Source organism: Eucalyptus grandis, chromosome 7 (genome assembly GCF_016545825.1).
Source record: "Eucalyptus grandis isolate ANBG69807.140 chromosome 7, ASM1654582v1, whole genome shotgun sequence".
Classification (NCBI taxonomy): domain Eukaryota; kingdom Viridiplantae; phylum Streptophyta; class Magnoliopsida; order Myrtales; family Myrtaceae; genus Eucalyptus; species Eucalyptus grandis.
In genome coordinates, this window is record NC_052618.1 from 50371143 (window position 1) to 50396603 (window position 25461).

The window sequence follows — 25461 nt, forward strand, 5'->3', positions numbered from 1 at the left end:
CAAAAGATGAGGGTCGGGTCGGGTCGGGTTTGAATAAGTTGGAAAGAAATCATTTTATGCGGTACGACTTTAGTGATCCGTACACAGCTTGATTTCTTAATTGGCGCCCAACTTAATTTAGATTTCAATTATTAGCTAATTTTCTTAATCGTTAAGGTTCAGTTTTTTTAAGTGAGAATATGTGTACTATTAAAGTTGGATGGTTGAGATGTGTTGTATCTTTGTGTTCATTGTTTAACTTTATCCTTTTTCTCTTTGGTCTTCTTCCCCAAGACACCGAGGCTGAGGAAATTAGAGAAAGAATGTAAGTGCCGATGCCAAAAAGCTTTAGAACTGATCTCCTTAATGCCCCCGACCATTGTTGTCAAGAGCTCTCACTATTCTGCCTTCCCACTCGACTTATCTGGTGCCTCTCAATCCATCTCTCTATGCTAAGGTCGCAACTCATCGCTACACGAAAATCATGACCGGCAAATCTATGCCAAGGTCCCTCACCTCATGCGACCTCGAATCTATGGTCACCTTAGGCCAATGGCTTGCATAGCTCCGGTGGTGTTTTTGTCACCTTCTTTTTGTTCGATTTCAGAGTCACAGAGAAAGGACACAATCGTGGAGGTTGTGACCTCTGTCGTTTCCCTTTGGCGGTGATCGTCGATTGGCTGATGTGGCCTAGGTCTGTGGTCACGCAATGCTGACCACCCCATGGCTGCGATGCTTGGACTGTGAATTACTATTTGTGTAGCAACCTAAGCGAATATGCGTGGCTCGATCCTACTCATCCAATTTGGAGTGCCAATAGGCAAACTGCCCACAAATGGGCCAAAATGGTCTTTTTCTATAAACCCATTAAGGCCCATTTTGATTAAACTTTAATTTTCTAGACCCATTTGTCATCTAACGTTTAAATGTTTAAACGATCCATATACAATCCCATCTTGACACCTCTAGCCCATGGTGAGCGCAGCTAATCTCTCTCTTCGAGATATGAAATTTCGATGACGAAATATTGGGGGTAATTCTCCTATGTTCGTGTTAGTTGTCTGAAAATTCATAGATGATAGAAATGATGGATCAATAATGTAATTAGCACGTATAAATTACAGGTTACTCAAATATGTCTATTTCAAATTTAATCCTTTTAATGAGGTAATTGTTTTGACGAGGGCATTATTTTCAAATTAAGTATTGCATATTTAGATAAATTTTTAGATATTATCTGCAAAGCAAAACCTAGATGCCTCAAAGAAACGTTTTATGAGCGCATTTAGACATAAAACTGTTGGGGTAAGTAGAATGTAAACATATAATTTTTATCGAATTTATTGCTTAACTTAGAGGTTCAAAGCATGTCGTCATTCAACAATTACATCCTATTTGTTTAAGCAATAGTTACCCGTTGATTAACGCAATGGGGAACAAGTACTTTTTTGTCACGATATGGTAAAGAATTATTAAAATTGGGGAGGACAAAAATGGAATTCCCTCATATTTAAGGATATATCTTATCGCGATTTTGTCATAATGAGTAAATTTTACGATTTTGTCCTAATGGGTAAATTTTATGTATGACAACTTATTTGGTATGATCAAATGATATGGTATATAAGTTATGTCCAGAACGCTTCAAGGTATTATGAGTAGAGTCATTAAACGGATGGGTTGGGTTGAATTCGTCTTGGGTTGAAAATGATCCAATCTAAATCAACACATTTATACATAAAATCCTACCCACATTACTAAAACACGTAAATGTTTAAAAACAAAACCTTTATGTTATTCCTATAATGTTTGAGTGATATATATGTTTTAGTAGTTTTATAAGTTTTAAATAAGATTTTGACTTGTTTGTGATGCAAATTTTTCAAGTTTCACAATATAATATCTGACAAGTCAATAAATAATGGCACGTAAAATCGTATATTAATTTTTATGATTTTCTAAAGCTTAATAGATCATAAATCTTGCTTATCGCACGCCAAAGAGCTTTACGATGTTTTCATCATTTTCGAAGGATGCCTAGGCGACATGAACGAAAGCTCCAACGTGATTTTACGTTGAGGTTGTTCTCACTTTTTTTAACAACCTTTGGTCTTGTAGCTTCTAAATGGAAACGAGAGATGTCGACAACTTCATTCTTCTGGTACCAAACTACCAAGGAAGCATTTTCATAGTATAAACTCACGTACTTTGGACCTAAGCATGTCCTTAAATGACAATTAGAGGAGGCCCCATTTACAGGGGTTTAACTGGGATTATGGGATAAAGTCCCTATTGAGCTTCCCGCCGATCCCTTAAAATTGACCTTCAAAGATACTAAACCTCGCCAAAGACTTTATTTGCCTTGACAATAGAGGAGGTGGATATAGTAAGCTCTGAAATTGACCTTCACCCGAAAATAGCGCCAAGTTTGTTGTGGCGAGTGAAGTAGCTATGACTCAACGTGGCATTGTGTAATCAATGTAGAATTTGGACGAGGAAAATTACCAAAAAAGTTATAAAATTATTATATTTGTATCAATTTAATTATAAACTTTTCAATTATACTCATTTAATTTTAATTTTTCTTTTTACATTTTGCAAATTACTTATTATCAATTTTAATTGTAAATCATTAACATGGACAACTACTATCAAACGTGGTAAGACTGAGATGATGTAAACAATTTTATAAAAAAAATCATTTTCCTTTCCTTTTTTTTTCTAAACCCCAATAAGCTCCGACCTACCCTTGCCAGTCATTGGGCGAGGTCCACAAGGCCCTCGGTAGCTGCGACCCTTGCCTAGTGACTAGCAAGGGTTGTTGGCTTCGCATGTGATTGGTGAGGGTTAGCTAGTAACCCTCCCCAAACCTCTTAGAAAGAAAAAGAAAAAGGAAAAATATAAAAAAATATTTATTAAAAAATTATTCACATTAAGATTGACCGTTTCATGTGACACCGACGACGGCGTCCATGTTAGTAATTTTTGTAAAAATCAGCTAGATGAACTTAATTGACGAAATATGAAAAAGTTAAAAAAATAATAAGTATAAATGTAATCAATTCAGGAAATTTTTGGTAATTTTCTCCAATTCGGTTGGTAATACCCACTGTAGTTCTCATGCTACTCCCTCGTACCCTTATTCATAATAATTTGAAAAGAAGAAGGAAAGAGATAAATGGAGGAGCTCGTTCGGACTTCCGAAAGCTCGAGGCTTGGGCTAGATCTAGAAATTCATGTGCCCAACTCCCACCTCAACTCATTCGAATCAAAACTAAATTCCAAATTTCTCAGAGGCCCAAGCACCATAAGATGAAAACTTCATGACCGGGGCCGGACCAAATCGTGATGGACCAACTTCATATTCTTAGAACGATGGTAGGCCCTCTCAAGCACCTCGGATCGAGAAGCCATCGGCCGCTCTCCTTCGAAGCACGACGTTGCCGTCCATCGACGCACCGGGCGACCGGTTTTGGCCAGAGCGGAACTTCACAGTTCGAAATTCAGCAAGTGGGATTCTCTCGCTCGGACCGCTCTTATAGTCTTATGCAAGCATTTTCAGCTTTGCTTGCAATCTCACAAAGTCTACTCTCTCTCTCTCTCTCTCTCTCTCCGACATGTGAAAATTGACCGTAAAATGAGTGCCGCGTTGGGAAGAATTTTGACACAGGTGCAAGTTCGGAATTCCAACATGTGATTCCAACATGCATCCAACATGCACATGATTAATTTAAAAATTTTCTATAAGTGAAGGGTCAAAATGGAAATATATAAAGAAAATAAAAATAATAAAAATCATAAATAGGGAAAGAAGAAAAAACTAATACTCTCTTCTCTTTTAACTCTCACATGACGTGATACATAATTCACTCACAAGTTTGTTTTTTCTCTTTTCTTCCGACATACTCTAATATTCACAAGTTTGTTTTTTCTCTTTTTTTTCCGATATACTCTAATATGCAAGTCCAGAATATGAATTGCTATTTATTTTTTCCTCTATTGGAATGGAGTTGAATTTATTAACAAATGGTGGATTAATGTTTTTTATTTATTCATTTTAGGTTTTTATTATTATTTATTTATTTGTGAAATTAATCATAAATGATAATTTATCATGTATATATAAAAATATACATTTAATATACAATGCATACCAACGTATCGGAATTTTCTATTTTTTTACAAACGATATGTCGGCAAATCATGTTATATCGCTTGTCTCGTATCGATATCGATGCTACTTAGACTAAAAGGTCTAGAGTTCAATCGACAAAAGGAATAGAGTTGGTCATAGGTCATCAGGTGATTAATCTATCGGTACAATAATAATCCTACATGGCTAGGCATATTTTTAGTCTATGTTGGGTACATATGATAAGTATTATGTTTCTGAGCGGATCTATTTTTCTATCTCTAGAAATATTTAGAACAATAATTCGTTTGGTGATGGAATTTCATTTTTTTTTTAAACAAGTCTAATAGTATTGAAATAGGTTTGGAATAAAAACAAAAAGTACAAATGTTCTACTAAAAATAAAAAAAATCAAAACTCTTTTCATCATTTGTCCTTGTTACTAACTAGCCGTCCAAATTTTATGGTATTATTAATCGTGTATTATTGCTTGGCCTTTCTACATTATCGAATTGTTCACAAGTCACGCGGTAGCTTCCCCGTCGCTGTCGAGTGCTCGTGGAGAGACTGATTGAAAATTCGAAAGGGTCGCTGCTCGCTGGAAAAGAAATGTTAAAAAATAAGGCTTGTAAAACGTACGACTCCGCAACGACGGAAAAAAACAAAAAAGGGACATCAACTTTACCCAAAAAGTCAGGCAGATTGCGATTATAATACAGAAAAAGAAAAAGAGGGAGAGGGAAAAGAAAAGAAGAGAAAAAGTAGGGAAGTGGGGGAGAAAAAGGGAACTAGAAGCCTCTCTCAAGTGAAGTGACCATCTCGTGGAGGTGGACCACTCTTTATCGTCCGATTTTTTCTTACCTCACCAAGGCAAGAAAAGCCAGCCATGTTCGCCAAAATTGGGGTGGGGGAGGGAGGGAGAGGATAATTATAAAAAAAAAAAAAAATTGTCTGGCAAAAATAGATTTGATCAAATGGTATTTTAGAGAAACGTATTTTGGAGAAATTAATTTCATTTTTTTTGCCATGTTCAACTATATTTTGTGATTTTTTTCATAAAATCCAACAGACTACTTAAATGTGTTTCACTCAAAGGACTCTAATTAGTATTTTTTTTTTTTTGGTTAGTCATACTCTAACACTTATTCTCTACTTTTGTCCTACCTCATCAGAAACAGTCGAAATCTATTCCTAAAATGAAATCTTCCTCACCCCACGCCCCGAGAAAGTTTGATTTGAACCTCCACTTCCTCCTTCCAAGGATGGAAAACACACTGCAAGCAAACCCCTAACCTGTTCGAATCGCAGTATTTTAATGGGATAAAATATTAGAAGCATAAAAATTTCCTACAATGCTCACTTTAACATCTCTTTGAAAAAAACGATCACTTAAGTATTAATTTTAATTTGACTCACTTGAAATCTAATGTGGCAATTTTTTTAATTAATTTACTTGATCCACATGACTTGCCGACGTGCCCAATTGATAGTGATATAATGTCTTTTACATGTTTGCTCTAAAGATAAAAACTAACTCGACGGCCATGACTTGAGCTTGTTTGCCATTTTTTTTCCCAAATTAACAATTTGGGCCTGAATCAAGGGCGAGGAAGCAAATCAAGCACTGAATCATGTTCTTCACGGTGTAACCTAGGACTAGAGGATAATTATTGGTATCCTCGATTGTGAGCCCCAATTTGTGAAGAAAGTCAATTCGTTTCTTCTTGAGCTCGCTTGCCAGTTTTTCCCCAGTTGACAATTTGGAAATACATCAAGGCAATAGAAGCAAATCAAGCACTGAAATCACGTTCTTCACGGTGCAACCTAGGACTAAAGGATTATCACTGATGTCCTCAATCGTGAGCCCCAATTTGTAAAGAAAATCAATTTGCACCTTCACGACCTTGATCGTGATTGGCGGCTCTAGTCGGTCAAGCTCGTCAGGTACAATCCAAATCCCTTGAAGGAACTTATAAATCCTAGCACGATTCTCCATCCTCTCTCTCTTCAATTCCGCCGAGCTAGGATAGATATACAGGTACAACGAGGAGTCCCCATCCGTTCAAGAGTCGTAGTATCTTCGCAAACAGATGTTTGACTGCCACGAGAGCTTTGAACGAAAGAGAGTGAAAAAAGAACAAGAGATTTTCCCTAGTGCAACGCCGTTTTGATATTAATGGTCACATCATTCACGTGGACTTCTTTTATTTTTATGAAAAAGCCACGGAGATTTAACATTTAATTCAAAAAGTTGCATAATATTTTTTCGCAAGAATTTATCGTTGAAAGTAATGATCCCTATTTTTCCTTCCCTATTTTTCCTCAATTTACCACTAACGTTAGCGTTGAAGTAAATATCATACTAAACTTCTGATACTTTTACTATGCTAATTTTAATCTTTCCACTATATGTTCCACAAAATATCTCGACACGCCAATTACGTTCCAAAAAGGGAAAATAGAAAATAATTAAAAAAGAGGAGGCAGCAGCCCATTGCGCAGGGCCCACTCAAGCGATCTTTTCTGTGTCGATACGTATCGCCCATTGCGCGGCCAGAAAAAAAGCATAATAGTAGAAATATCTAAAGCCGTAGACCAACACAAAAGATTGCGACCATCATCATCACCATCGAGTGTCAAATCAAAATGGCCAAACGATTCTTACGGCCACCAGCCGACCACGGGCCCCTTTGGTCAACTCGTCGATCCATCGAGAGAGCGACGCGTGGTGCCACCCAGTGCCCGCACCTTTCCGTCGACCAAGCATCGCAACAAAATATCTTCCCCCTCTCATCCACCACCCTTCAAAAAAGAGAGGGAGAGAGAGAGAGCGAATCACCACATGAAAAAAAGACAAGATTTCACCAAGACAAAAGCCCGAACATAAATTTCATTACCATTTCCTTAACAATCAAACCGAAATATCCCGACTGTCCGGTCCCCACAAGAGCCCGCCCTAAACCACCCGAACAACCCCACCACCACCACCGCCACTACCAAAAATCAGGTCTTTTTAATCAGGGATTAAGGCGTTAAATCAATGTTTCAATGCTAACAGTTAGAGGCGGGTGTTTTGGAGAGGATTTAGAGCTACATTGATCAGTTGGTGCATTGCGTGCCCTGGGGGAGGAGGGGGGAGCTAACCTAATGGCGAGAGGAACCGCTGCGCCTCGCCGAGCCTGCCTTCGAAGCGCTCACGCGTGGCTTCTTCGAGGCCACCGTCGGATCGGGCATGTAGTCGAACCCGGCGCTGCCGTCCCCACTGCCACCCACCATATCCTGGAACATCCTCTGCAGGTCCTCAAAGCTATTGCCTCCCTGCAACCAGAAAAATATCCAACCCGACGCGTAACTCGTGACAGCGATTCGTATGACTTTTTTGGACCGTCAGCTTTGAGATCATTGGGAATGCCAAGAGAAACGTGCGGTGCATTGAATCATTACGTAGCACAAATCACGCCCGAATTGACAATTACCGCACTCGGATAGGAAAGAGAGGGCACAAGCGGAGCGGGAGCGGAGCGATCGGACCTACCTCGTCCTTGATGTTGTTCATCATGGAGATCATCTCTTGCATAAAGTCGCAGAAGTCCTGGTTCATGTCGGAAAGGAATTCAGGCCCCAGGACGGGATCATGATGACATCCCAAGAAAAAGAAAAACCCATCATTATTCACCGGAAAATCAAAGAAAAAGAAAAGAATTTTTCACTTGATAAACAATGGATCTCTTCCATTGTCCTTCCCGAGCACTATCTACCTAGAAAGCATTGAACTTTAGTACCCATGTGTAACACGACGTCATCCTGCACAACTAGCAACGTATCTAACAAAGGCAATGTTTTTCATGTCGTTGGAGGCAAAACTCCCCATAAAGAAAGAGAACACAGCAAAAAAAAAAGGCCCTAAAATGACTGGAAAAAATTGGTGAGCTAAGACCGACCTCGTCCTCCTCCTCGAGCGGATCGTAGAGCCCTGCATCGTACATCGACCTCTTGCTCTGGTCCGACAGCACTGGCAACACCCGCAAACAGCACCCACAAAAAAAAAAGAATTCTTTTCACCGTATGTATATGTAATGTAATCGCGTATCTTGTAGTGCAGAGTTGACTATGCAAGCAGAAATGGGGCGGGGGGATTTACCAGAGTAAGCCTCCTGAATCTGCTGGAACCGCCGCTTCGCCTCGCCGGCGACCTGCGGGTTCCCCGCCCATTTGTCCGGGTGCCATTTCTTCACAAAACAGGATAAAAGCAGAAATTAAGCGCGGATTCGACTGAACCGAGTAGTTCGAGCAATTCATGCATCTCAATCAAAAACGGAATTTCATCAAACAGCTAAGATCGCCTCGGCAACATCTGACAGTCTCAGCTAAGCTAAACTCGAACTAACAATTCTCCAAACGAAGAAACTCATCTAATCAGCCACGTCTCTCTAGACAAAAATTCGAGCAGAAATGCGACCGAACAGGGCAGTCCCTGCACTAAACGAAAAACGCCATCCAAACGAGCAATATCCGACAGAATCTCAGCTTAACCAGCGCCGCATCCGATTCCAGAACAAGCAACTCCGCGAAATCCTCCAATTGGTCGACAGCTCGACCGCCAGAGGACCCCAAAAAAGATTTTTTTTTGAAAAAACAGAGACAGGGGTCCGAAGATCAAGACGAGACGGAACCGGAGGGAGAAGTTACCATGGCGAGCTTGCGGTAAGCCGACTTAATGTCGGAGGAGGAGGCGTCCCTGCGAATCCCGAGGACGGCGTAGTAGCAAGATCCGGCGCCGGATGCTCCCCCCCTGTCCATCGCTCCCCCAGCAACGCCCCCACCCTCGGCAGCGACCCAAGAAAACGCTTCGGGAACAAAGCACGAACGCCGAGTCGAATCGTCTCGCTCGCCCGCTCGCTCGCCGCCCTTTTCTTCTTCTTCTTCTTCTTCCTCTCCGCCCTCGTCTCGGATGGCGTCACGACATCGCCCGCCTCGGCCGCCGACGGAGAGAGAAGGGGAGGGGACTGGCCAGCTTTATGCCCGCATCGAAGCGCTGAAAGGGTAGAGAGAGAAAGAGGGGATGGTGGGAGGAGAGAGAAAATATCTTGCTGCGGCGTCTCTCCGAGGTGGAGATGGAGATAGAGATTGGAGGGGCAAGGGGGGAGAGAGAGAGAGGAGAAAGTTCGAGAAAATTCGGAGTTTCCGGGGTTAGAAACATAGGGACGTGTCTGAGATGGCGGAAGATATTTTCGGGCAAAGCTTGTGGAAATCGGCCCTCGTGTTGGGGGCAATTTACGGGGGTTGCCATTGGCGCACGTGTCGGGCCGGGGGCCCCCACGGCCGCCCAGCCGGGCGCCTGGCACGCACGTTGCGGCTTTCGGTCCGGGTTGCGTGTCGATTTTAGTTATTGCAGTTTTGACTTAAAAAACAAAGAAAGGATGACGGACCATATAATATAATTCCTGAAGCTTTAATTTTAGCCCAATATCCTTTATTTAATATGATTTATAAAATTTTAGTATATAATCAAATTAATCTTTAGAACGTATGAAGATATTTATTATTGTTCTTAAACTTGAATTAATGAAATAATAATATTGAACATTTCATATAGGCCAAAAACTAAATTAAATATGTATCAATTTTTTATAAATTGCATTGAACAAATTAAAAATTTAAAAATGACATTACAAATTTGATCAAAGTTTAAGATTGGAATGGCGTGGGATTATTGATTTTAGGATAGGAAATACATGAATCAAACTGAGCCTTAGTGGTGGGGCAAGTCTTTCAAGTAATTTAATTTTTAAGGTGTGTTACATTGAGAAAGTCAAATTTTCCCTCCATATTATTCAATAGATATACGAGTAATATTTTTTCTTTTGTAAATATATCACACCACCTATAATGAATGGTAAAATCAATTCATGTGAAATTATAAAATACTTACTCTATCGTTCTTTTATTGTTAATTTCATTATTTTTCATATTATACTAAATATCTATATCATAAAAAGGTCAATTATTTAAATGCTTTTTCTCTTAATTTTTTAAAATTAATTTCTCATTTCTTATAGGTCAATTTTACTACTCATTGCTAATAGATTTTTCTTTAAGTGTTCGTTTTTCTTCAAAAATTATTAATTTTTCATTTGGAAAAAAATGCTCCCTTCATTGAAATTTAATGCATTTAATGTATAAAAGTCACTTTAAGTATAATATATTAGATTGGATACATCTAGTAACTTCATTGAAATTTAAATATTTGAGTCGTTCTGAATAAATAAACATTGTGTTGTCCTCAAGTAATTTGATCGTATATACATTATATATCATACAAACAAACATTTTCGATCATCAATGTGTATTCCTTATAAAAAAAATCTGATTTTTAACATGTCCAAGTTAGTTGGATGGATAAATTGTAATTGCTACCAAATACGAAGCAATCTTACCGAACAAATTGTAGGAGACTATCCTACTGGCGCAAATCAACGTGGATGAACTGCTTCTACTACAAGCAGTCCCTTCAATATGCCCCAAAAGGTCACTCAAACCCCAAGTTCTAGTTATAAATAGGGCTGTTTAATGGACGGGTTGGAATGAAAATAATCTGATCTAAATTAATTCATTTATATGCGTTACAAATTAGTGACGATACTTGATCCGACTCATACCCAAAATTTGCCAAATCTCACAGATTGTCCAAGTCGATTAGAAAAGGTCATCAATAACGAAGAACAAGCCCACAGGCCACACTTTCCACTGAACAGGACTTTAACACTACACCGGCAGCAAATAACAGGTGAAGCAGCATGGAAGATCAAGCCACAACCAAGAAAGAGCATGCAATAAAAGAAAAAAGTGTCGTCTCGATTCAGAAGCAGACCTGCACAAAACACATTGATCGGGCCCTCGTGAACTCCACTTGGCTATTCTTTCTCGGATGGACAGCTGCTTATCAAGCAGTTCAAGCCAAGAAAGAAAAGCAAATTTAGGTGCACTTGGGTGAAACCAGATGAGCCTGTGCCATTTAACTTTCTTCTTCCTCTTTCGAGTTGAAGTCCTATCATCAGCTTGAGTAAATGAGCCAGACGTGGAACCAGTAAACAAGAGCCTGTCAGGTGAATTTACCCGGACAAATATGGTTGCAAACTGCAGTTTGAATCTCGACCCGAATGTTCAGACCTTTTCAGTGGCCATAGCCATTCATTGCCCTCGATAACCGCAACAAATTTAGCATGTGATTTCGAGGTGAAATCGTTTACCACTCTTCCAGGATGCATATCCTCCAGAATGTCATTGAGACACTTGATATGAGGCTTTAAAACAGACCTCGCTTTAATTAACTTGTTCCAGGCGTAGCTACTCTCGCCAGTTGGATTCACTTCCCAAATAGATTGGCCTTTTAAGCAAGAAACAGTCGAGCAAGGCCACTCAAATGGGTCCAGCCTGCAGCAATATCTCCATAAACGTTTGCAATATACAAGCAAGATTCCAAGGCTTAAGCATTTTCAGATTTTTCCCTTCCAAAGGAAGAAATACTCTCGCTTCTAATTGTTTTTGACAATATTGTTTGGCAACAAAAAATTCACCCCAAAATTTGCCAAGCTGTAGATTACTTCATTAACGAGTTGTGGTCTTTCCAGCTCAAGAGAGATGCCTGACTGTCCAAGAACTCATTCGAAGAGTATACAAAGGCTTACACTCTCCATTATCTTAACCTTGCTAAAATCAGAGGAAGGCCAAGGTATCCAACTGGCAATTGGCCTTTTTGAAAGCCAGCTAGATACATCTGAGACTTTTGGGGATTAAGACTAAGACTTGACATGTGCTCAAGTCTCTGAAACAATGCCAGAATTTCATTTAAAGAATTCATATCCCCTTTGAAAAAGATCATCAAAATCGTTGGCAAAATTCAAGTGAGTAAGTTTCACCTTAGAGCACTGAGAATGGTATTTTGATCTGCCTTTTGACTTGCTGCATTATCGAACTGTTCTTGGAAAAACTCCATCACCAGAACAAAAAGATACCATGAAGGATCACCCTGCCTCAGTCCTTTCTCACCTATGAAGAAGCCCTCAAGACCGCCTTCCAATGTCAGAAAATACGGTGAAACCTCTGTAGCCCAACCCAAACAACAGTTTTCGCTCAGACCTCCCAACTTTGAAGTTCAGGCTGCCATTTTCTCAGCACAAGAGGATAGTGTGCAATCTTCCGGAAGAGGGGAAGTTCATAAGGAACATTCCATTCTCAATCTCCTCTTGTCCCCACAACATATTCACCGCCAAGGACATAAATCCAATGCTCAATTTCTTGCCAAGAACTTGCCCCATGAGAAGAATTTCACTTTTCAGCGCTGTTATCTACGGCAGATCTAGGAACTAAAACATGCTTAACACCATCAACGATTTTAGGTATAGTCTCACGTCATGTGTAGCGTCCTAGATTGCTGATACGCCTTTTCCTTTACATGTTCGTATTCAGATCTTTCTGATCGAGATTACTATTTTGGTTCTCTGCCTATTTCTTCCGTTAGAACTCACTCTCACAATCAAATAATTGCTTTTCATTGATCAAACAGGAACCTTTGTGCGTCTTGCACGATCTTCAATGACAAAGATGAATTGTTTCCATTTCGACTGTTCGCAGATGAAAGCTAAACTGCTCAATTTCGAAAGAGAAAATTCATTTCTTTTCTTACCCAAAAACATTCTCTGGAAAGTAAAGTCTTGAAGCGGTCTTGGATCTGATTCTACAGGAACTTGGTGGAATGTTACGTGGAAAACAAGAACCTACAATGGCGATAGAAGAACATTTACTAAATACTGTCAAAATTTTGGGCTTTGTGACTCCAATAGTTACAACATAATATTGCAAGTCAATAATAGCAAAGCCTATGGAAGAAACTTTAGATCTCGCAAAAGTAAAATACTCACAATATTTTATAAAGCAAAGAAATGTGTGCTTAGTATATCAGAACATTAAACTGATAAATCAAGGGATGATGGGTTGGTTAGGACAAACAGAATGCCGAACAATTCTTGAAGAAGGAAACAAAAGGCTTACAATTCTTGAAGAAAAAACCCCTGTATTGAGATACTTCCTAAGACTGGTTAAGACTGGCAGCCCCATGTTGATGGTGCACAACTTAATTCAAAAAATGAAATGGTACTCAAGATAACACAATAGAGATAACTGCAGTGATGAGGCATTATTCTAAGTTGATGCATCTAGGGCAGCTTAACCTTAGATGCTCTGGAGAAATTTGGTGCCTCCCCGAACAAGACATTCTCATCCACCCAAGACAATCACTGCGATCAAGTATCATGAATTTCCTCCTTTCTGTTTGTTGATACTTCATACGTGATGATTGGCTTGGGTGGATGAGAGCTTTGTGCTCCTAGAGCACCCAAAATTCTCTTGGGGGATGGGCTCTCCATGTATACAGCTTAATAATGTGCCCAATTGAACATTGCTGTTCTCTTTGCAGCCACGACACGCCGAACTGATCCCCACTTCACCACGGCACGGATCTTGCACCACGCTGCTCTGGGCTTCGAGATTCTAGAATTCCAAACTCTGAAACCTGTGCCAGATGGACAGATCCCAAAATCTGCCCTGCTGCTCGATCCGATGATGAAAGTGTGCTCCAGTGGCCCCATCAAATTGCCAGGGATTGGAGATGGCACTATGAAAAGCTCCTCAGGAGACGAATGGTTTGGCGCAAACGGTCCTTGTGAGTAACCAGGACGATAACTGCTTTCACCAGCACTAAAATAGGACGAAAAGTCCTGCCTTCCTAAGCTTTTGGCTGCTGTCTGATTGATAATAGCCGCGATAATATGATTCTGTGGCTCCAGGCAATCTAATTGTGGGTTCTCTGTGACATTGTAGCAGGGCGATTGTGAAGTCAATGAGTAAGTAAACTCAAGAGTCATCTCTGGTCTATCTAAATGCAGATGCGTTCGTTTTCAGCTACCATAGATGCAAAATGATGGACGTTGACAAAGAAATAGGAACGGTGAGCTATGAAAGATTAAGAAGGCCAAGAAGAAAAAAGATTGTAGTGATATAACATCACAATACCTTGGTTTGGCACTGTGTGATCTAGATGATGAAGAAGCGGGCTCAGTACAATTGATGACTCCATAGGCAAGTTGGTCAGGGCACTCAGAGGAGTGATGCTGGGTAAGGCATCAAGCAGCACCCATCGATTCTTGTTACAGTAAGCTTGCCTTCTTAAGTTCTGCACCAAAATCTGTCGACCAAACGGCAGATTCAATCAAATTCGAAATCAAATGGAATACTTACGAATTTTAAGCGAAGTGGTTGTGGTATGAATGGACAAGAACGATATATACAGGCCCTTCTGTAGCTCCAGATAGTTTGACACTCTGCTGCTTGATATGAAAGTTTCAGGTTATGATTTATGTACCTTCTGAGAGTGGGTCAATTGGTCTAGTGACTGGTAAGTTTGGCCGTCAAGTGTTGCTTGAGCCACTTTCATCACTGAGTTAAACAGTATACCGGCCTGGTTTGAAGCTTGATAGTAAGCGTATGTCTTGTTATTGTCGACCACACAGGTCCTGGCATGTTTGACAATCATCTCCCATATTCCGTTAGCAACCCGATCACCAAGTATCTGAAATAACATTGCACGGGTACAGAAAAGGGAATTAGTGGAATTGATGGTCAACAATGCTTAGAATAACGTGTACAGAAAAGGGGAAATTAGCACGGGTAGAAGAGAAATGGTCGCTACATTTCTTAGAGAGGATTCGTCAGCTTCGTACAGCTGGAGGAAATCTTGAACAGTGTTGATTCCCCTTGAAGTCATGCGCTTATGTAGAGCACCGTCTTTGGCTACTTTCTCTAAACGCCACACTTCATCGCTCAGTGATGGAGGGTGGTGCTTCCTGTTCACTACACATAACAGAGAAAACTTGTCAATCTTTAAGTCTTTTTTAGTTCCACCAAAAGAATCAGGAATTAGCAGCTAAAAATCAAATGTCATCATAAAATGATAGGCAACGAAACTAATGATTGCAAACTTACAAACTCCTCGATGATCTTTAACAACGAAAGCTTCACTTCTCGCTTCCCTTATTCTTATTTCTGCAGAAACCTTTTGAACAGCTCGAGCTCCTAATCTGAATTTCCGACATCTCATCCAGCTCGAGTTGTCGGTGATGATTAAATTACGGAGACAACCAATTCCTCCTTGCAACATCACAGTAAGCTCCCCGGTTACCAATGGCCTTTTCCCTTCCCTTTTGTGGGTGATTTTTCCATTGAATTCCTTCTCGGTCCAATCCTCTTCCTCATCTGACCCGAAATCTCCATCGAGGATGACGATTTCGATCTTTATTGAAGATAGGGGGCCACTTGTAACCCTCTCATTGGTCCTACCATCAAATAGTTCGATCCTGAGAGGAGTACTGTCCTCGGCTTCTATCTGACAGTTAGTGAAGATGGTTGCTGGTAATTTGGTAACAAATTGCAGTCGAAGACTGCTTTCTTCAGAAGTCCCAACAGGATTAGATTGTGCTCTACGATATAGATTAGAAATACATAAATTCTCTAGTACATAAAGGATGTTAAATTGTTGATATGATATTGGAAAACGACTTATCTTGAACTTGAAACTAGATTACTGTGTCTAGTACAGAAAAACTAATACAAAACAAGATCAATATGGCTTCCTCTGATTCACAGTCAATCTTGGAGGTTGATGCAGGAATACATGGAATACTGACCTTAACGACGGATCATGAAAGCACGGGATTGCACGTTCCACTTCCTCCCTAACCTGCTTGATGGAGAGTGCAACTCAGATTCAAAGTGAAATTTTCTAATAATACCAATAGTTTCGTCCTGTTTAGCGTCATGATCACAAACAGGTGGATTCGTTAGACTATCTGCAGAGCAGATCTTATTTTCCTGGGATACCATATTTTCAAATTCAAGGAACTACTTGATAGCATACCTATCACAATAAATGAGGAAGAATCCATTTGACCGTTGACAAAAAGATTCATTCCTTCATGGCAAAAAAGAGGCAAAGGGGCAAAAAAATGCTTCTTTATATTTATTTGGAATTTAGTTATGAGAAGGGGATTCGCAGATCTTTATTCCAATGGAAATGAACCCAACTAACAATTTATTCTAAAAACAGATATCTGAAACATTCTTAATCTAGAATAGAAGAGCAGATCAGGACTTCATGAAGAAAAAAGAGATGGACAAAAGCCTCTACATCTTTGGGTTGAAAAGTATTTGTCTGAGCCAGATACTTTGCCGATTATGACAAGTGACACAGATTAAATTGCCCACTTTGCTGACCAAAACATCCCAATCACCCCAAGAAAACAGCCTTCTCAATAGTAAATCCAGAGTACATCCATGAACTGTTGACCAAACATCACTATGCCAGATATAATGAATCATCATATCATATATAAAAAACCGAACAGTCACATACTAAGCATAACAGTAATTTGAAATCATTGATTAATTTGTGAAGAAACAGACTGAGTTCTTCTCAAGCAACACAGCTAGTGAACGATACGCATAGCATACCACTTTCCGAAAGAGGGGCTCGAAATATGATGCAAATTGATCCGGTGACAGCTCTCCGATCACATTTCTCAAATAGCTGCAAAGTAATCAAGATTAGTATAATTCACAGTCACAGACACTAAAACTGGAATACAATGGTCCCTAGTAAAGTGACTCTACTTAATGTTAGGCCTTCTTGCTGATCCTCCAGAACCACCCTCCTTATCCTCCTCCTGTAGTTGCCTCTTCGACATCACCAGAGAATAAAAGGAAACTTAAGATTCATGTCAAAAATTTGTAAAACTTGCAGTGTGCATAGATACAGCAGTCACTACTCCCAACCACCAGAAATATATAGGACTCAAGATTGGCCCACCACAGAAACGGTAGGTACAGAGAAACTTCTAGTTTGAAGCCGTTAACAACGACATGACATTCAGTAAAATCTAAAAAAAGAACCCAACACAGGTCAAATTTTCAACCGCACTTCTGCGTGTGCCGATACCAACAGATCGCATTTTGGACGCTTCCCAGCGCCAGGAACTTGGCCTTTGGACTCCTCGACGGAATTAAGGACGGACGCCCAAGAACTGCACGAAAATTAGCCCGTAAAAACCAAGATTGACCGACGAACGACAGCTACATCAATGGCACAATCTAGGAAATTCCCAGATAAAAAAGAGTCATTTTTAAATGTCCTTTCGATGTGGGGTTCAAGAGAGAGAGTGAAAATTTACAGGCACGCGGTGGCATCGACGCGTACCGGGGAACGATGGGATCGAGAAACCTTTCGGAAGTTACAGGCAAAGTTCCCGAGCAACCGCGTCCCGCGGAGTGGCGTTGTACTGAGGAGGAACGGGCGTTCAAGGTCCGAACTTTGACTGTTCCCCGTCTTCGTCAGTCGAACTTTCTGTTCACGAAGTCATCGGGTCAAACGTTAGACTATCTGGTTGTCTAGGGTGATAAGTAGTGTGGGGGCACTACGTACATTTTCCTTGCTTGTCGGAGCAGGGTTTCCACGGGGCAGGGTTTGTCGCTGTCCGTGGCCGATAACATGGTCATGCATGAATCGGGATTTGACCATCCATGTTCTGATTATGGCCTACATTGAAAAATAGTGATAGCATAATTATTAGTTACCCGGAAGGAAAGAAGAAGAGATGAAATGTTCATGTGCGCTAAAGCCGGGTGTTTTAAGGACTAGTATTGAGATAGAGATAGGATAAAAAACGTCATAGATTTTAATGTGGAATATCTAATTTTATCAAGCGTTTAGTACTTTTAGATATGATTGAAAAGTTCAAAAAATCAATTAAATCGAACAATTGATATCGTAGTTAAAATGCATTGGATCCCATTTAAAGTATCTTCTGAATTCCGGTGTGGCTTAATACATGGGGTCCTATTTGTTTGGTGAAATCATAGTTGAAAGGCATGGGGGCAACCAAGAAAATAGGGAAGAGAACACGAGGAAGGACCGTGACTATTCTTGCTCTCCACGCGATTTCAAATTGAATATGAAAAAATGTCTTCGTCAATGGTCAGCTATAGAAGAAACCCATTTCCACATTGACAATATTGGGATGAAACACGGAAAATTACCAAAAGAAAGTCATAAATCTATTACGAATGTCAATTTAGTGTTAAAATTTTCAATTTTATTAATTTATTTTTAAAATTTTTTAATTATTTGCTAATTTAATCATTCCATCTAATTTTGGTTGGAAATCATTGACGTGAGTATTGATTGTTTTATATGGTACAATCAGCCGCTAACATGAATAATTTTACGTTTTTTTTTTTTTTTGATTTCTTTACTTTTAATTTCTTATTTTTGAAATTAAGTTTTTTTTTTTTAAATTACAAAAATTATCTACATCAGCATTGACTATGCCACCTAGGACAGTTGACTTCCACATCAATAATTGTTGGCCAATTATTTAGAAGGATTAAATTGGTAAGTCGTTGAAAAGTCTATGATTAAATTGTTTAAATTGAAAAATTTAGGTCTGAAGTGACATTCATAAAATTGATTCTCAACTTTGTTTTTTGGTAATTATCCCTAATATGTACAATGGTGAAGATATGTATGTAATGAATGAAGATTTTCTAATTTTGGTGGGTACGCATACTAGCGGTTGGCCCTTGTGATGTCTGTGATGTGCAGTCGGATACACGCGCGCACACGTTTCCGAACAGAATGTACTTTCGCTGGTTGGTCATGGGACAAGCCGAGTAACATCACAAGTTCTGCGCTATTTCTCTGTTCGAATGATTAGCCAACATGATTTTCAGGGAAAATTCGAGGGTGGGGGACAACATTCTGGGAAAATCTTCCACGGCTTGTCATCAACACGTTACCCCAGTCTGCACAGAAAACTTGAGCGCCTTTGAATTTCATGTTCTTTTCGGACCGCGGGTTCATTTTGACCGGAAGAGAAGGACCTGATCTGCTTCGATTTGGAGATGAGAGAATGTGGAATCTCAACTGAATTGCGACACAGTTTCTGTGATACTGCCTCTGAAGTAGGTTAGCCTAGAATTCATCTTGACCTTTGTTTTCTTGAAGAAATGGTGCCATTAGTTCATATGAAAGTGTGTGTTCATAGATAGAACCCAACTGGCTCATCAGTCAATTTGAACGTACAAGAAAAACATAGAAATCTAACTGACCTGGGACTACATTCACTTTCACAAACCCCTTAATTTCCACATGGACGTCGCCTTCTGTATATGAAGGAACTGTTCAAACATAGAAATCTATGCATGTCCTCTATGTCTTTGCACTATAAAATGTCCAAGAATGGACTGGAGTGAAGGGAGGAAACAACTCGAGTGAAAGGAGAGGGAAGGAATAACCCGAATAAACACTATCATTAACAAGACTGAAAGGTTTTTCCACGAATTTGTTGCTGTTGTTTCACATAACATAATATGAATGGTAAGCTCATCCGTGTATTTGTCTTTTCTTGACATGACTAAGATGTTAATATTGCAACATTGCGAAATGTCATATTTTATGTGGTAAGTTACATTGAAAAGTCTAGTTTCTTTAGCGTTGCAAGAGACTTTTTGCTTGTGACATCCTGAAGTTTTAGAATTCGTTTTCGATTAAATAAATCGGGCCTTCCGTCGACACGCCGATAGTGCTATTATCTGAGCCGATCACTCACGAGATAATTGGACAATCTAGGAAAGCAATTAAGGAATCTAAATGGAATGGACTTGAGAATTTGACCAGGAATTGACTGCTCGACTATGTTGATCTGCAATGGTTATTATGGCACTGTCGAAATCGATTAGAGACCGGATATATATATATTTGGTCAGTCCTACTCTATTCCTACTCTACACTTACTCTCAGACTTTTGCCCTGCCTCGTGCAGGGCGTGAGAGTCAAAACCCACTCCTGAAACTTACGCATCCCCACCCCATCCCCCCTGAGAAGGTGGAGATTTGAACCCCTCACCTCCCTCTTCCGTGTTGAAAGGGTGGCCACTAGGGTGAATCCCAGTGGTTGACCGGAGATAGGTTGACTTGACTGAGATGTGTAATTAGAGTGTGGGTGATTTCATCTAATTGCAAAATACTCGTCGATTGGCATTAGAATGATTTTTCTATCGTTTTGGTACCTGGTGCCCATAATTGATACCTCGAGATTTTCATGATAATCGAGAGTCGCCAATACAAGATAAATCGATTACGGGTTAATTGTACAAAAAATTCCTAAAAGTTACATAGTAGACTAGATCACGCTAAAAACGCGCCGGATTGAAATTAACTGCGAATTTGAACCCGATTTCAAAAATTGAAAGTTCTGTAGTGTCACGAGCTATTTTAGGAACGTTGGCTCATCCTCTGAAGATTTTTCAGAGATTCCGAGATTTTTATGAAAATCGATACGGACGTTGCAGAAAATTAACGGAAATTGGATAAACGCTAAATCGATGGAAATTTGACTTTCTGCCGCCTTTGAGTGTCGAGGACTGCAGAAATTATATAGGATTTTTCTTTATCAAAATTGACCTCAATTTGGGAATTGAGTGAAGAAATTGAACCCAAAATGTGAAATTCGGATCTATAAGGAGATAGCAATTTTTGGCTTTAAATTTGGTTTAATGGTGGAATTTACTTGTCAAAAAGTAAGTGGGGACATTAGGATATTAATGTGGGCTTTAGGCGGACCATCAATTAATGGAATAGATATCTCTCCTTGACTTTCTTTCCCCTTAGCTTCTCACACACGCTGGCCATCTACCCTGTTCCTCCTTCGATCGAACCCTCCTCTCCGTTGGTTTCAACTTTGCTTTCATTTTTCTCTCTTTCTTTTGATCAACCAACCCACGTCTCTGCCCCTCTTCCACTCACACTCTCTCTCGGCCACAGAAGCCACAAACTGAAGCCTTTCCCCACTGGATTCTCGAGTTGCCGTTGGCTGCCAAGTTTGGTCAACCAGTGGAGTCTCTCCACTGGTTTATTGACCCAGCAAAATCCACCGAAGCAGCTCGCCCTCTTCTCCACTTCGACTTATCCCCTCTGCCGCGTGTCTCCTGGTTGTCCGTCCAACGACCGTAAGCAGCTTCATCTTTGCCGCTTCGTTCTTCTTCAACATCGCTGCTTGAAGACTCCAACGAAGTAGCTGTCCACGAAGACTGAAACACCCCCAATCGACAGCTGCAACCCACACATCCCCAGCATCTCCTTCGTTCACTGCTCCTTCGTCCAGCATCGATCAACCGAAGCGGCACCTCCAGCGAATTTGGCCCAGCACGTTCATACGTCTTCAGCCCACATGATTTCAGCTCAGTTCGGTTCAACAAGGCCCGTTAACTCCAGTCCATTTGAGGCCCGTGTCAGCAGCCCAAGAGGTCAGCGAAGCCCTCAGTTTAGCCCATGCAGAATTCTAGCCAAACTTAGCCCAATTTACAATTGTATCAGCAGGCCCAGCCCAACTTGGGTTTAGCCCAAAATCAAGAATAAACCTTAGCTTGGGCTGAGATTTATTGGGCCCATTTTAGGCCCGGCCCGAGAGTTTGTTGACGCTGCCGAAAATTAAGATTTCGACCGCCATCGTGCCGCCGTTGCAGTGAACCGGTTTCCGCAATTAACCGGTAAGTTTTTACTCTAAACTCTACTTAGTAAGCTAATGACGTTTAATGGGTATTTAGATTTATTTTATTAGGAATTAGGTGGTTAGTTAGATTAAGTTAGAAATGTAATTATTTAATTGAGCATCTTAGGTGGTTAGCATGGTTTAGCTAAGGCCTAAATAAATTATACTATTTATCTAAAAGAGTTCAAGAATTTTTTCGAGTCCTTATTGGTTATTAATTTAATGATTCTGGCCTAGGTTAGTATTTTTAGAATTTAAATTGATTTATTTAATGAATTTCAGTAATTATTTAATTATTAATTATTTTTCCAAAAATTAGGTCGGGATAGCAAGAATCGGAATTTCGTGCCGATTGCAATGGTGTGGTTAATTTCTACAATCAAGTGTTAAATTGTGAAAATTGAGTGCCGATTGGAAATTTGGTCAATTATTCTAAAATTTATGAATTTCGATGTTTATCAAGAAAATCCCGGATGTTGGGTTTTAAACACCGAAAATGGTTTTATATACTATATGAACCAATGGGATTTTGAAAAGAATGTTATGAATTTTCCAATTTTAATCTAACTGTATACCCACACACGACTATTTTTACTGAGTGTTTTTAATACGGAGAAAATAGGCCGAGATCACTATTTTAATTGAGGCATTTGAACGCAATGCATGGTGATTGAGTGGTCGTGTGCTGACTAAGAGAAACTGTCCCCGAACCGTATTGGATGGACGTTACCTTATACGGGATACCCACTTAGTGGGATTTGGGTCGCAGTAGATTATGGATCTATACTTCTTTGAGAAAGTCGTCTCTGAGAGAGACGTAACCATGCTCAATGGGGCGAGAGGATGCCTGGCTACGCTAGTAGACCGTCGAACTTCTAGTAGGCCGTACCCTCGAGTGGGTGAAATTATCAATTGGAACGCATGTTGAGTGAGATAGATGCGCCGGATTATTGGACAAAATTATGTGACATGGTATAGAACGTGTCATAACGATTTGGCTCTATAATCTAGACCCCTGTGATTTATTGAGTTGAGTGATGCGATCCAATTGTTGTGTGTATCAATTCTATACCTAATGTATATGAATTATGCTAACTTGCAGGGAGGAACTGAAGCGAGGTAAATCTTCTATGTTGTATGCGTGATTGTGTGATTAGGACGCTCCTTAGCGTATTTCTCTCATAATTGGGGTTTAGAGCTTAGACTCGCTGAGATTATATCTCACCCCGTTGTGGAACAACATTTTCAGGGTCGTCGAGTGGAGGACCTGGAGCTGAGAGAAGGTCATCGGAAGCATAGGTCAGTTAGGATTGCTTCTCTTTGGAAGGCCAGTCTTTTGTAGTCTTTTGGCCATAGACTTTTGTACATGCCTCAGGCCCTGTTTGGCCAAGATTACAAGGGCTTTCATCCCGAAAGCCCATTGGGAAAAATTTCAGCCGTTTGGTTCAAAGATTTGGAGGTATACTTGGGGAATGCTAGCATTTGGAATGCTGTGGAATGTTGGTGGGGGGTTTAATGAATTTTTTTTCTTCCAATATTGCCCTCACTGATAATTTAGTTTTCCTGTTTTACCCTAAAAAACAATTGTTCATTGTCTTCCTTGTCTTCCTTGTTTGTTCAGATCGAAGCTCAGCTGGCGGAGCTCAACCGGTTGGAGCTGGTCACCCACGCACTGTTGTCACCACACACCGCCATTGCCACGCACCACTGTCGTGTGGGTCGTGGCCTTAGGTGGCGTCGCCCGGTCGCGCGACCCACGTGACGGGTTGAGCGGTGCTTAGTCGGTCGATCCGGCCGCCACGCACGCCGTCGTGTGGGTCGCGGCCTCAGGCGGTGTTGCGCGACCCATGTGACGGGCTAAGCAATGCTCAGCCGGCCAAATCCGGTTGCCACGCACCGTTGTCGCGTGGGTCGCGGCCTCAGGCGGCGTCTCGTGACCCACGTGACGGACTAAGCGGTGCTTAGCCGGCTAGATCTAGTTGCCACGCATCGTCAGTGCGTGGGTCGCGTGGCCCCAGGCGATTTCGCTTTGAGGCTGCGTAACCCATGCGACAGCGGTGCGAGGGTCGCGCTGCCCTAGGTGGCGTTGCCCTAAGGGCGTGCGACCCACAGGACGGCGGTGCATGGGTCGCGCAACCCAGGCGACGCCGCCTGAGGCCGCGACCCACGCGACGGCGGTGCGTGGGTTGTGTGACCTTTCGCCTCCTCACCACCACTGCTACCAGCCGCCTCCCCCACCACAGCCACCAGCCACCTCCCCCACCATCTCCAATTGCCTCCCACTCGTTCCCCTTCTCTGCGTCAACATCTCCTCCTCCCTTTTCCTTTTCTTTTTTTTTCTTTTTCTTTTCACCTCAAAGTTACTTTGCAAAATGTTGCACCAAAATAAGAGTTCTCAAACACTTCAGCATTCATCAAATGCCCATTCTTCTAAAGATACTTGGGGAAATGCAAAACCATTTCCCCAAAGTTGAACCAAACTGGCCTCGGTGTATATATAAAAGCATGTTTGTTGTGAATCTATTGTCCTGATTTTCTATCACGAGATAATTATTATCATGGGATTTATAATCTGCTTTCACATGTGCAATAAAATAAAAAAGGGTCGGCGACTAGTCTTGGAAAGTCGCAAAATTTTATCGACTAAAGAGGGATGGGCATGCGCTCGGGGTTTGGGGCGTGACATTACTTGTCTATATAAGACTTGCAACCAAATAAAATTTTAAGAAATGTTAAAGTAGGTGTATGATTGTTTTTTCTTCTTGAAGATTAGAACATGACCCCACCATAAAAATGGAACAAGACTTATTGGAGATCTCAAATCTCTTTCCTTCATGATTATGTATCCTCCAATATTTATGCGATATATGCTGTAGTTGCGGACAACTGCGTAAGTCAATAATTCTAATTATATCTCTTATACAATATTAAAATCTAAATCTTTTCTATTCTATAACTACCTTCCTAAAGAAAAATCAACTATCGAGATATCTTTATTTTTTGGCATGCACAATTTCGCTAGAATAGTTCTACCAATAATTCCTTTCCATATTAATTATTTTATACTTCATAACAAAATACTTGGCAAAAGAACGCTTCAAGTGCCAAAAATTGGCATAAAGGGACACTTAAGTGCCAAAAGTTATGAAAGGTATACTCAAATGCCACATTCGAAGAAAAACGGATCACTTAAGTGCCACTCGGCCAAAGTCCAGTCAAAGGCTGACGTGGCATTTTTCCGACGAATTTTTGGCGAAGTGAACCCAAAACGACGCTTAGTATGTTTTTTTGCACGACGTGGCCAAATAATGCAAAAAACGACGTCGCTTTGGGTTGACGTGGTAAAAAAATAATATAAAAATTAAATAAATTAAATTTAAAATTAAATTTAGTTAAAATAATAAAAAATAATAATTTTAAAATTAAATTTAGTTTAAATATTAAAAATTAATTTTAAAATTAAAAAATTTAAAAAATTAATAAAAAGAAGGGTGGGGGCGGTGGTTGAGGGCGGCCTCGGCCACCACTCGCCTCCCGCCTTCCGGCGACGGAGGGGGAGGGTCGGCGAGGGTTGGCGGCCCTCGCTCGATCGAGCCAAGGGTTGCCGCTCGTTAGGGGTCGCTCGACTAGTGGCAGCCCTTGGCCCGCCTAACAAGTGGGGCCGCCGACCCTCGTCGGGTCGGCCAGGGGTCAT

General features: G+C 40.6%; 2 protein-coding genes and 1 long non-coding RNA gene across 3 annotated transcripts; 1 reads left to right on the top strand and 2 right to left on the bottom strand.

The window, feature by feature from the left end:
• Positions 1-6978: 6978 nt before the first annotated feature.
• LOC104430926 (dnaJ homolog subfamily B member 6) lies at positions 6979-9294 on the bottom strand. The gene is made up of 5 exons (XM_010043639.3): positions 8801-9294; positions 8253-8340; positions 8053-8123; positions 7647-7703; positions 6979-7429 (listed from the first exon to the last, which is right to left on the bottom strand). The coding sequence occupies exons 1-5, from the start codon at positions 8909-8911 to the stop codon at positions 7256-7258; spliced, it is 501 nt and encodes a 166-aa protein (XP_010041941.2). The 5' UTR covers positions 8912-9294; the 3' UTR covers positions 6979-7255.
• Positions 9295-13105: 3811 nt separating this feature from the next.
• LOC104435216 (calmodulin-binding protein 60 D-like) lies at positions 13106-17215 on the bottom strand. Its single transcript, XM_018868616.2, has 8 exons — positions 16835-17215; positions 16676-16751; positions 15853-15905; positions 15152-15645; positions 14859-15019; positions 14532-14738; positions 14183-14354; positions 13106-13976 (listed from the first exon to the last, which is right to left on the bottom strand). The coding sequence occupies exons 1-8, from the start codon at positions 16906-16908 to the stop codon at positions 13546-13548; spliced, it is 1668 nt and encodes a 555-aa protein (XP_018724161.2). The 5' UTR covers positions 16909-17215; the 3' UTR covers positions 13106-13545.
• Positions 17216-20908: 3693 nt separating this feature from the next.
• LOC120295482 lies at positions 20909-23503 on the top strand. The gene is made up of 3 exons (XR_005552890.1): positions 20909-21765; positions 23017-23066; positions 23389-23503. It is a non-coding gene; the product is annotated as an uncharacterized LOC120295482 (long non-coding RNA).
• Positions 23504-25461: the final 1958 nt, after the last annotated feature.